This window comes from Lontra canadensis, unplaced genomic scaffold (assembly GCF_010015895.1).
Source record: "Lontra canadensis isolate GAN:19392208 unplaced genomic scaffold, GSC_riverotter_1.0 scaffold1, whole genome shotgun sequence".
NCBI classification, from domain to species: Eukaryota; Metazoa; Chordata; class Mammalia; order Carnivora; family Mustelidae; genus Lontra; species Lontra canadensis.
The window spans coordinates 89,716,942-89,730,311 of NW_022630995.1; the positions used below are offsets into that span (position 1 = coordinate 89,716,942).

At 35.2% G+C, this 13,370-nt stretch overlaps 1 protein-coding gene across 4 annotated transcripts in view; it reads right to left on the bottom strand.

The window, feature by feature from the left end:
- Positions 1-13,370, bottom strand: part of NDST3 (N-deacetylase and N-sulfotransferase 3) — a 182,007-nt gene that overhangs the window by 122,460 nt on the left and 46,177 nt on the right. For all 4 annotated transcript variants that reach the window (XM_032858859.1, XM_032858829.1, XM_032858839.1 and 1 more), the window contains exon 3: positions 2,297-2,384. In XM_032858859.1, the coding sequence (XP_032714750.1) occupies positions 2,297-2,384 (88 nt within the window). The remainder of the gene's footprint in view (positions 1-2,296; positions 2,385-13,370) is intronic.

The window sequence follows — 13,370 nt, forward strand, 5'->3', positions numbered from 1 at the left end:
CATGTTCTCTCTCTCTCTCTCTCTCTCTCTCTCAAATAAATAAATAAATAATTTTTTTTTTTAAAAGAGTGTTTACAAAATAGTCTATTGAAAGGATTCCCCTTGAGAATGGGAAAAAATCTACTGAGAGATTTCCCCTGAGGTCAGTAATAAGACAGGAATGTTATCATCACCACTTCTATTTACTTTTGTACTGGAGATATAAGTTGGTGCAATAGGTAAGGAAAAAACAATTTGTAAGGCTCAGAAAGGAGGAAGGACAATTTTTAAAGTCCAAAAATTACACGATGTATAGGTAGGAAATCCAAAAAGTGTCTACAAACAATAGAAATAGTAAGTGAACATAGCAGAGTTGCTAGATGCAAGATCAGTACACAAAATCAGTTGTATTTTTACATATCATCAACAAAGAAATGGAAAATGAAAACAAGACACCATCTGCTACTGCATTGAAGAGCCCCACCAAAGAATAAATCTAAAACCAGTAAAGTTTTATTAAGTGTAATTAAAGGTGACCTAAATGTGTTCAAGGATTGGAAGACTCAATATTTAGGACGGCATTTCTCCCTCAAATCAATAGATTTAATGCAATCTTAATCAAAATTCTAGGAGGTTTCTTTGTGGATACTGGTAAGCTGGTTGTGAAATTTATATTAAAATGCAAAGGGCCAAGAATTTCCAAGGCAATCTTGAAGAAGATGAACACAATTGGAGAACTTATACCAGCAGATAGTAATATTAGTTATAAAGTTACTGTAAATAAGAGTGTGATGTGGCATAGATCCAATGAGCAGGAGAGTCTAGAGTCCTCATATATGGTTATATATGACAGCTATGACACTATGGTGCAATGGGAAAAGGAAGGTCATTTTAGTACTTGGTACCAGTTAGATAACTTTGTGGAAAAAGAAGGTATCTTGACCTCTGTCTCACACATACACAAAAATCCATTCCAGGTGGATTTCAGATTTATAAGTTTTAAGAAAGTAGGAACATATTTTTATGATCTTACAGTATGCGAAGATGTCTCCAAAAAGATACAAAAAGTTGACCACTAAAGGAACAAAAAGATGAACTGGACTACATGAAGTATTTTTGGTCACCAAAAACCAGCATCAGAAGTGTGAAAAGACAACCCATACAATAGAAGAAAGTATTTGGAACACACATAACTGACAAAAGTCTCATTAAGAACATGTAAAGGAAAAAAAAAGAAAAAAGAATATATAAATAATTTCCACAAATCAATAAGTAAAAGCATACAACCCTATAGAAAAAAAATCTCAGATAGTTCACAAAAGAAGATATCCAAATAGCCCATAAATATATGAAACATGCTCAATTTTACTGCCCATAAGAGAAAAGTACCTTAAACCATAACATATCTCTACAAGGTCACCAAAAAGGCTAATATTAAAAAGACAAATAATATCAAATATTAGTGGGAATGTAGAATAACAGGAAAACTCATATACTGTTGAGAATGTAAATTGATAGAACCATTTTTGAAAAACTGTCATTTTCCTACTAAAGTTGGCCATAAGTGTGTTATATAACCAAAAATTTTACCTCTAGTTGACAGTCAACAGAAAAGAGTAGTTATGTTCTCTGAAGGAAGGTACAAAAATGTTCTTAACATGATTATTAAAAAAAAGAAAAAAGCTGAAGACTAGGAAAAAACCCAACCATCTACATTGGAAAGGAATGGAATAAAGAAATTTTGGTATACTCCCAACAATGGAATGCAACACAGTAGTGAAAATGGAAGAATTACAGTAATATCTGTAAAACCAGAATAATGTTGAATGAAACGAGGTGGCTACAGAAGAGTCCTTACTGTATGATCCTTTTATGCACATCTCAAAGCCATGAGAACTAGTTTGTGATATTAGAAGTCAGGGTAGTCGATTTCTTTGAGGGAAGCTAGTGGCTGTGAGGAAGCACAAGGCGGTTTGTGGGGGTGGGATTTGGTACCATTCTCTCTCTTGATGTGCATGCCGCTTTGTGAAAATTCACTGAGCACTACATTTAATACTTATGCACATTTATCTATGTAAATTATAGTTCAGTAGAAAAGGAAAGCTGTTAGGCCATTAGAACATGGTGAATAAACTTTCAAACCATCCACATTTTGTAAATGTTAAAAAATGATATATTAAGTGGAATTGAATAATATGAAGAAAATAAAAATGGAGAGAGACATGGAATGTTGGAAGGTATGAAGAGAAGGAGGCTCAATTTCTAGATAGAGTAGTCAGAGAGGCCTTATGAGAATAATTAACTTCCGTTTTCTTACCTGTATGGTAAAATTTTCCTGAAAATCCCAGGTTGAACGTAAAATTTGTGATTTGTGCACGCAAAAGATTCTGAGTGTCAAGCAGGGCCTGAAATACACAGTTTAAAAAAAACCCCATTATCTGGTTAGAGAATGGTTTTGAGAAGTTTTAAAAGATACCTTCCTTTTGCACTCAAAGAGTAAAACTAGTCTTTTATACATGGGAGAAAATGATGGAAAGTAGTGTCTTTACCACTTTACAACCAGAGAGATGCTTTCAAGATTATGTAAACATATACATATATTTATCCTTTAGCTTGCAATAAATCAGCAAAAAGTGTCAGCTAGAAAAAGGAAGTTACATGAAAAGTTTATTCTGCATATATTAAAGGAACTATTATCTAGTACATAAAATATATCTCCTTTCACTTCTCAGGGACATAGATCACCAATTGTCAAAAGAAGGACACTCTTTAAGTGTAACTATATAAGAATGTATGTTGAAACAATCATTGTTACTTTTTGCATATGTCTTTGCTCTTCAAAATCCAAGATTTTTCAATCTTTGAGTCTTAGATTCCCATGAGACAGTGATCGTTCTTCAAAAGGGGATATCACAATAAAGTAAATCTCCAATTTGGGCTTTCATTAAAAAACAAACAAAACCCCTACTTCTGATAGTGAAACTCTTAAAACAGGGTCATCTTATAAAAGTATTTACCATGCTATGAATTTTTAATGGACTTCTTTTCTTCCTTCTCCTTCTTTTCTTTCTCATTCTCATTTAAATTCTTATTCTCATATTCCTTCTCTCCCTGTCATCCTCCCCACACAGACTATGGTATCTGAGTACTCACTTCAACTAGGCAGAAAGTAATACTAAATGTTAGATTTGTAAAAGATGTAGTTAACACTTCTTTTACACACAGAGAAACTGAGGAGAGATGACTTGCCCATTTTCACAGATAAAATTAATGGTAAATCGTAGATTGAGGATATAGATTGCTTGATTCCATATTAGGTACTCTTTTCCCCCCTTTCCATAGTATAGCTGGGCCGACAATAAGATCTTTTTCTTTTTTAAAGTAGCATGGCTGACACCTGAAAGCCTTGCCCGCTCAGGTTTAAGGTTTCAATCTTTTTTTGGCAATATAAATAGATAGACCTTTTCTTCAGAGATTATCCCATGATTGATTGTATGCCTTATCTGTGCATGTATGTGATTCTTCTTATTGTGTAAAAACAGAGGAAGAGGACTTTTGAATCTCAAATTTAAGTTCATCTGACCAATGACAAGTTTTTGAAATTCAGGTATCTAAATCTTTTTCTATCACTACTCTGTCTATTTGAACAACTTCCTTTGATTGCTCAACTGAACTGGGAAATATGTGGGTCCCAAGGGCACTCAAAGATGGAAGACAGGTCTTTTTGTGATTTCCATGCCTAAGTACCGAAGCAACAGTGTTAACAATGGCAATGTCATTGGCAATGGCAATTTTCATTAAATTCTGGTATCACAAAGTCTGGACATGGGTTGGGCAGGGGAAGAAGAATTTGGCCAGTTCATCAGTGACAGAGTAAATAGTGGGACCCAGAATCCTATTGTGTGAAGGGGTGGGGAGTGGTGTAAGGTGTGAGCCTTTCTCTTTCTGTCCTAATGGAAGGAACATAAGGTATGGAGTAGGAAGGTATGGATTGAAGTGCCAGCTCTGGGACTTAGAGAAAAGGCATTTAAGACTTGGGAGTCAGATTGCTTCAGCTGGAATTCTGGATCTGCTTCTTCTTCTTTTTTTTTAAATTAAATTAATTTGAATTTAATTTAACTTAATTTTTTCAGTGATCCAAAATTTATTGTCTATGCAGCACACCCAGGGTTCCATGCAATACGTGCCTTCCACAATACCCACCACCAGGCTCACCCATCCCCCCACCGCCCCCCTCCCAAACCCTCAGTTTTTCTCTCACAGTCCACAGTCTCTCATTGTTTGTCTCCCCCTCCGATTTTGCTTCTATTCAGTATTGGGCATGTTATTAAAGTTTTCAAACCTCAGAAGCATCACATGTAAAGTAGGGATAATAATAATTATCTCATTCCTTCTCTCTCTCTCTCTGCCTGCCTCTCTGCCTACTTGTGATCTCTCTGTCTCTGTCAAATAAATAAATAAAATCTTTAAAAAAATAATAATTATCTCAGAGCACTGTTTGCAGGTGACATACTTTTATGCTCTTGGCACAGTGACTGGCACATATTAGGTGCCCGACAATTATTAGTTGCTGCTCCTCTATTATGGCTGCTGCTACTATCGCTATTATTAATATGGTTGTTGTTATTGGCAGTAATGTCAGACAATTCATATTCTCTGAACTGTTCCCTTCATTTATTGGAGTGGAGACAATTATCTAACTCCTAGAGTTGTGATGAGGATTATAAAAGAGGTAATATATGTGAGGGCTTAATAAGCATTTTTAAAAAGTGGCATAAATATTAGGTGTTGATATAATTATCAACAGTCATAATATATATGTATATGTATTTGTAAAGATTTATTTATTTGAGAGATAGAGAGAGCATGAGCGGCAGCAGAGGGAGAGAGTGAGAGTACGGGAGTGCATATTAGTGGGGAGGAGCAGAGGGAGAGAATCTCAAGCAGACCCCCCACAGAGCACGAAGCCTGATGCGGGGCTGATCTCAGGGTCCTGAGACCATGACCTGAGCCAAAATCAAGAGTCAGAAGCTTAACTGACTGAGCCACCCAGGTGCCCCTTACATATGTATATATTATATATTACTGACAATTATATCATCTATCTCATTTACTTAAAGTTGTTTTTCTCATTTTATTTGCCTTCAGTCTTCTCCAGCCTTTCTCCGTGCTTCTTCTTTTTCACTTCTCTCCAGTTGAAAATTCTAGCTGGCTTTTCCTTCCTTTCTGATTTTATCTTCTTTATCCATCTTACTTATTTCATTTATTCATTCTACTTACTTTACTTAATGGTTAAAATATGGATTTGAAATCCATTTTAAAATAATTTCTTGTGTGTTCAGTGCTTTAAAGCTGGAAGTTTTTCTATCTCTTTGAAAAAAAAAATCCCCAACTAAACTTGAACTTGAACTTTCTGCTTTGTGACTTTTGATTGCCTTTTAAAACTTAAAATACTTGACAAGAAAAAAAAAAAAACCAACAAGCCTATCCTGTTCTCTTAGGCCTTAGAAGCTAAATAATGTACCTGTGAACTAACCTCTAAATCAACTAGAATATGTTGATCTAAATTATTGAATTAGACCTGATTATGCAGGTTTGAGTTGGCATGTTACATATTTATTTGACATTCTAGAAACAAACACTAACACACAATAGATTGTAGATACTAACATTATGCCTATATATGGTGAAGAGGGAAATTTATTTCTAGATGATATTTTATATATTTAAGATAAGCAGTAATATTTCTTATCTTTTATATATATTTTTTATGAACCAGGTTTTGGAGGTATCTATGAGAACAACATTATATATTCATCCATTACTTCCATCTTTTCAAAATATGCTTTTGTGCTAGAAGCTAGAGCACCCAGCAGTATTCTTAGAGGATACTCTTTTCATTAAACTCTTCATTGCTAGAATGATTTTATTCAACATTAGTCTTTTTAAAACTGAGATAGTCTATTATTACTATCAATAAAGTATTCAAAACTGATATAAATGATACTTTGCTTTACTCTTTATGTGTAACATGTCAAAAGTGGTGTGATAATATTTAAAAAGTCTAATCATAATAAGCCAAATCAATGTTCTAATACCAAATTCAGAAAAACATATGCATTTTGCCCAGGCAAACCTGTGATGTGCAGACTACTTTGGTCATGGAGATGGGAAAGAATCACAACCACCTGGAGAGGTACCATCTAATGGTCTCCTCCAGGCCAAGAACCCTAAGAACATAGATAATCTACTGTCAGGAATGTCTGATTATTGAAAAATGGTACTTTTTTATTTTTAACTATTTCAAAACTTTTTACACAATAGCAAAGTAATTTATAATTCCATGAATCAGTAATTATTTTTTTTCTAAAGATTTTATTTATTTACTTGAGAGAGAGAGAGACAGAGTGAGAGAGAGTATGAGAGGGGGAGGTCAGAGGGAGAAGCAGACTCCCATAGAGCTGGGATCCTGACTCGGGACTCCATCTGAGGACTCCAGGATCATGACCTGAGCCGAAGGCAGTCACTTAACCAACTGAGTCACCCAGGCACCCATCAGTAATTATTTTTAAAATAACATGTTACTTTTTCTAATTAAAAACTAAAAATCACTAAAAAACCCACCTCTCAGGATAAGTTAATATTATGATGGAATTCTTTCCCATTTTTACCAATAACTATCTGAATATATGCAGATCTATATAGGTATAGGTAAGTGAAATTAGAGCCATAAAGCAAAAGTTAGAACTATACCAATTATTACTAAAAATACAGTTTCAAATTTTGCCTATTTATTTATCTATCTTTTAAATGTTTTGTTTGTTTATTTGAGAAAGAGAGAGAGAAAGAGAAAGATACAAGCAGGGGCAGCAGCACAGGGAGAGGGAGATGCAGACTCCCCATCGAGTAGGGAGCCTGATGCAGGGCTTGATTTCAGGACCCTGAGATCATGACCTGAGCTGAAGATGGATGCTTAACCAACTGAGCCACCGAGGCATCCCGCCTTTGTCTTTTAATAGTATATTATGAGCTTTTTGCTGTCACATTAACCTTCCAAAACCAAATTGGTTAAGGAGTGCAGAATATTGCATCAAGTTGGTGCCCTACAATTTATTTAGCGATTTCATCTTACTCTTGTACATTTAGGTTGTTTGCATTTTTTGTGTAATATAAATACTGCTCTGTGTATGCATACATATTTATATAGCAATGAAGTAGCCATTTCTGCAAGAGGATAAGAATAATTCTACTCACTTTGGCAAACAAAACAATTTTTTAGCAAATTTGAAAATGCTATGAAAGTATTAAAAGAGAACATAACTTCCACTTAAAATTATATAGATTAATAGATTTAATAAAATTAAATAGAATTGACCTATGAATATAATTTAACATGAAAATTTGACTATTTCCAAAATGATTTTTTTCAAATCTTAAATCTGAATGCTCTCCTACAAACTTAGTTTTTTGAGGGTTTATTCCACAAAGCCAAAAACCCTTGCAGGCATTAAGAGATCCAGTTGAAGGCCAAGAAGATGTAATTTAAAGAAATTGAGCTCTAAGAACTGAGCAACATGGGAGCTTTTATGTATCATTGGGCTTTCTCCAACTTTCTTTAACAGAGGGAATATATCAATTAAAGTAAATAAATCAAAGACAAAATTTAAAAATAATTGCAAAAAAAGTTTTATATGGAGATTCATGTTAGTATTCATCACATGTGTGACATTCTTTGAGGGAACATTTACTAATTTTGTGTTTCTTATCTGTGTTTCCCAGATGATGACCTGTTTTATCTTTTATAAGGTAACTAAAGGAGTTGGTGAGCCAAATTAAAGCTGGGGAAAACATTTTATTGCTGGTCGTGGTTTTTCAGCAGCAGGCAAAAATAGTGTTTCAGCACAGAATTTTTAGTCAGTGTTTTCTTGATCAGCCAAATACTAGTTATAAACATATGTAATCTCCTAAAGTAAATGAAAATGATTGGGCAGCTAATTGCAGGATCTTGTATCTATCTCCTCACAAACGTGCACACTCTGGCATCATAGGCATTAACTTAAAAGATCATTATTCCCCCTTCAGACTGGATGCATGATTTATATAGTTGAAGTGACTTCCCACAGTCACAAAGTTAGTTAAGTGCTGAGGAAGTGATTCAAGCAAAGATTTTAGATTTCAAAGCTCACTGCTTTTGTTGTCCACAGACACAACAAGAATATTAAGGTTGAACACTGATACCAGTGATGTATAGAGCCATTGGTGACAAAATCCACTAGAAGGGAGGAAAAGGTGGTTTTTCGTATCACTTTCACTCATCGGTTGCCACTCCTAGTTTCCCAAACACAAAGGTGTGAGGGGGATGGGAGGACTAGGTTGGTCAGTGAATAGCCAGCCCAACCAGGAATATTTACCCCCCAACCCCAGCGTTCATAGTGAAAAGCAGTCCCTCAGTCCACCTCGTGTGGAGCGGACTGCAGGGTGGTGAAGGGCTGAAATGCCCAGCTTGGTCTCCTCCTCACAGGTGCAGAACTAGGAAAGCTCTCTGTGTAAGACCCGTTCCCAGACCAGGAAGATATGAAAGCCTGCTGAAAACAGTTAACTGGGCATAACATTAGAGTGAAGGCATCTTGCGTAATTAGAGGGTAGGCAGCTTTAGAGGAAAACAATGAACAATAAGGCCGGGGCCAACTATACTATTTGAGTTGCCTACCCAATGCCACTGGGGTCGGAAATCAGAAGGAAATGCAGACAATTAGGTCAGCCAGTGGAATATATCAGATTTGGCCACTTTTTGTAATAATATTTAAACTCTCTTGATAAGAAATCTGTAGATCTAGAGCTGTACTACCTGACAGTAACATTCCTAATGGTAAAACAATCACTCAGCTTTTAGTTGTCTAAATTTAAAGTCTACACACAAGAAGGAAGAAACTATGTTCATCCTGCTAACTTAAAATATAAAGACCAAAGGTTGGAGTGTGTTTTCCATGATTTACATGAGCCCTATCACATTTGGGAAAATTGATAGGGAACTTTCACCTAGCAATTTGCTAATTAGAATGAGGTGTTTTAGAGATTATCTTGCTTACTGTTGACATTACCTTAAGCCACGGCCATCATATACTGAATGCTTAGATCTTGAGGGTGGCCTCACTAACACGGCATGATGAATGCATAGCAGATTTGGAATCAGAGTGACTTAGGAGTCTGATTCAGCCATTTGACTACTGTCTAAGCCTGACCAAGTTATTGATCCTCTCCAAATCAGTTTCCTCCTCTAGAAAATGATAACAATATGTTGCTTCTGGATTTGGTATAAAAATCAAATGAGAAAATGGATACATGGGCCTAAAACCTTCCCTAGGACATAGAAGTGTTTTAGCTCTGTGAATGGAATCATTTGTCCCTTTCTCAGAACCTTAGAAACTCCTTATTGTCCTATCACAAAATTCTGTCTTCTATTTCTCACTGTGACCTATCTTGAGTAAAATCAGGCATATGCCTAAAATTTCAAATGGTATTTTCAGATTTCCTTTCTAAGTAACTTTAGTGAATTCTTCATTTTCCAACTTGATGTTTACATATTTTATTGTTTGCATTGTACTAACAGAGTAAGGACAAAGGTTTGTGTGAAAGCAAGGAGAAAATAGCTATATAATAATCTTAAATTATTTCTGTTACATATTTAAACTGGTTCAGACCATACATAATACCTAACCTCTAAATTACACAGATGAGAGATGGTTTTGCCAGAACATCTGTTGACATGAAATTGGCAAATATGTGAGTGGGAAAATAGAGAACAATTAAGTAAGTGCTATTTAAGTATTCACTTGAAATTGTTAGGCATACTCCGTTTAGCTTATGGCTGATATACTAAAATAGTCAAAATACTAATGTACTTTTGAAAAAAAGAAGCATAAAAGTAGTTCACAGTATCTTACAATATAGTATCTTTAGGAAGCGGTAAGTTATATCTCACTCATTCCATTATAGAGGAAAAATTTTTATGTGTTGTAATAAACATAATTTTAATACCTTAATAATTTAAAATTCTTGCTTTTAGCAGCAAAGCAGAGAAGGAAGCAATATGTAGGATTCCATACCAGGGGACTGGGGCATTTCATTCCACATATGAATGAAATCCTATGGTGTTTGTCTTTCTCTGACCGAATTTTTTCACTTAGCATAATTATTTCACTTAGCATAATGCTCCATCAATGTCATTACAAATGGCAAGATTTCATTCTTTTTTATGGCTAATATTCCTGTGTGTGTGTGTTTGTGTGTGTATGTATGTATATATACATGTGTGTGTATATGTTGTATATGTTTGTGTGTGTATGTATGTATATATATATACATACATACATATACCACATCTTTATCCAGAGATCAGTCAATAGACACGGGCTGTTTTCGTAATTTGGCTATTGTAAATATTGCTTCTATAAACATAGCAGGGTCCATGTATCCCTTTGAACTGGTGTTTTTGTGTTTCGGGGGTAAATACCCAGTAGTGGAATTGATGAATGGTAGGGAAATTCTAATTTTTAACTTTTTGAGGAACCTCCATACTGCTTTCCACAATGGCTCCACCAGTTTGCACTTCCCACTAACAGTACAAGAAGGTTTCTCTTTCTCCACATCCTTGCCAACACTTGTTGTTTCTTTTGTTTTTGATTTTTAGCCATTCTGATAAGTGTGAGGTGGTATCATTGTAGTTTTGATTTGCATTTCCCTGATGATGAGTGATGTTGAGCATCTTTTCATGTGTCTGTTGGCCATCTGGATGTTCTTTTTTGGAGAAATGTCTGTTTGTATCTTCTTCCCATTTTTAATTGGATTATTTGTTTTTTTGGGTATGGGGTTGTATCAGTTCTTTGCATCTATGTTCATCAGGAATATTGGCCTGGTAGTTATTTGTATCTGTGGTATTCGTTGTAATTTCTCTTCTCTCATTTGTGATTTTATTTATTTGGGCCCTTTCTCTGTTCTTTTGAGTAGAGTCTGGGCAGAAGTTTATAAATTTTATTAATTTTTTCTAAGAACCAGCTCTGGTTTCATTATGTTCTTTTTTTTTTTTTTTTAAATACCTATGTCATTTATTTCTGTACTAATCTTTATTCTTCTGCTGGCTTTAGGCTTTATTTGCTGTTCTTTTTCTATCTCCTTTAGGTATATGGTTAGGTTGGTTATTTGAGATTTTTCTTGCTTCTTGAGGTAGACCTGTATTGCTACATATTTCCCTCTTATGACTACTTTTGCTACATTCCAAAGTCTCAGACTGCTGTGTTTTCATTTTCATTTGCTTCCATATACTTTTTGATTTCTTCTTTGATTTTTTGGTTGACCTATTCATTGACTAGTAGCTCTTGCTTCAGTGAGGGATAAATGGGGCTCAGACAGAGCTCTGGGTGCTTCAGGTAATAAAGTCAAGTTTTGTTCAACGAAGAACCCCTTAGCGTGGCTTTAAATCAGATTACGGATCCTTTTTGGAGTGGACTGAAATGCTTTATGACTTTTTTTTTAATGAAAACTGGAGTAAAGACACAAGTGTATACTTTGCCTAGCAACTTTAGTCTGCTGGAACCTAACTGTAAATGCAGAAATAAGAAAAATGCCTAGGAAATCAGAACAGCTACCCAGAATCAAGTATTAGAGCTATTGAACATTCTTTAAGAAAGGGTTTCATGCTCTCATTTGGAATCACTTTATTTTACATATGGGTCTACAGACTTTGTCATCTGGATTCCAAAAATATAGCAGATAAGTTAGCCTACAGAAACTGACCACAAGAAAAGATGCTAAAGAATCTAATGGAATTCTATGGAAGAATTAGATGGAAAAAGAACAAATCAACACAAAAATTAAATATATATACATGTTAGGTTGGAGGCAAATGGCTGAGGGCACCACCATAGCCTCTGAACCTTCACAGCACTAAATCCAATCACCGATGTTCAGTAAAAACTGAATACGATAAAGTTGAAAGTAAAAGTTGTGCTGTTGAGTTAATTAATCAACTCATTAATCAAGTATACATTCACTGAGTATGCACTATGTGTCAGACCCTTTGCTGGTTGCTAGGATAATCAACTTACATCCATCCCTCAGTGACAAGATGTTTCAGGAAGAAAAGAGATATCTGAGAAAAGTTTTTTGCTCTCTAAAGTGGTAAACAATGTATAAAAATATAGTCTAAAATAAGTTTTCTGGAAGATGGTTTATAGTCAAATCCCATTACTGAATGACTTAGAGATAAGTCAAACAATTTTAGGCATCAATTCATTCTTTGCACTCAGGTCCAGCCCAAAGACCTTCTTATTGTTAGGGAAACACTCCAGAATTGTTTTTACTTCTGGATCTTTGCTCTCAATGTTATGCCTGTCTTTCCAAAGTCATTACATTTTTATAATTTGCATTTCTTTTATGTCTCTGCTCAAATATTACCTTATCAGAGAGGCTTTCCCAGACCATTCTTATAAATTTGGCAGCAACACACCTCCACCTCCTGAGGCCCAGACTTTCTCATCTTCTTTGCCATACATTACTTTCTCCACAGCATCTGTCAGTACCTAATATGTTATATTGTATGCGTGTTTATTTTATTTATATTTAAAAGATTTTATTTACTTGAGAGAGAGGAAAGAGAGAAAGAGAGAGTGTGAGCAAGGGGAGGGGCAGAGGGAGAAGCAGACTCCTTACAGAGCAGGGAGCCCAATATGGGAATCAATCCCAGGATTCCAGGATCATGACCTAAGCCAAAAGCAGATGCTACCCAATTGAGCCACCCAGATGTCCTCTGTATACTTGTTATTGTTGTCTACTCTCACTGAACAGAAGAAATATGAGAGTAGAGACTTTGTCTGTCTCATTCACTGAAGACTGGCCAGTGCCTTCAACTTGTAAAATTTGTTGAATGACTAAACAAATGAATCTATGCTTCTGAATTGGAACTTCAGGTAGTTGAGCCTAAAGCTGAAGTACAATTTTGGAACTAAAAAAGTAACTAAAATTGAGAAAAATGAGTTTTTTAGACCAGGCCCGCTTCTCTGGAACAGCAGTCATAGCAAAAAGGATGGTGACTCCAAACATGGAAAGAGAGAAAAGGCCAGCCAACTTGAAGAGACCAGAAATAGAAATGGCCTAATGTCTGACAAAGACTTCAAGCCAAGTCAAGCTACCAGAATAATTTACTTTGACTTTCTGACAACATTCTAATTGGGAGGCTATTAAGAAAGATAATAATGTGGTTTATGGAGGGAAGGTCCCAGGGCTTGAATCCCAGTCCAAGACACTGAGTAACCTTTCCTCTAGCCTTTCCTAAGCCTCAATTCCCTTATTCTGAAAAAAAAAAAAAAAAAAAAAAAAAAAAAAAAAAAAAAAAA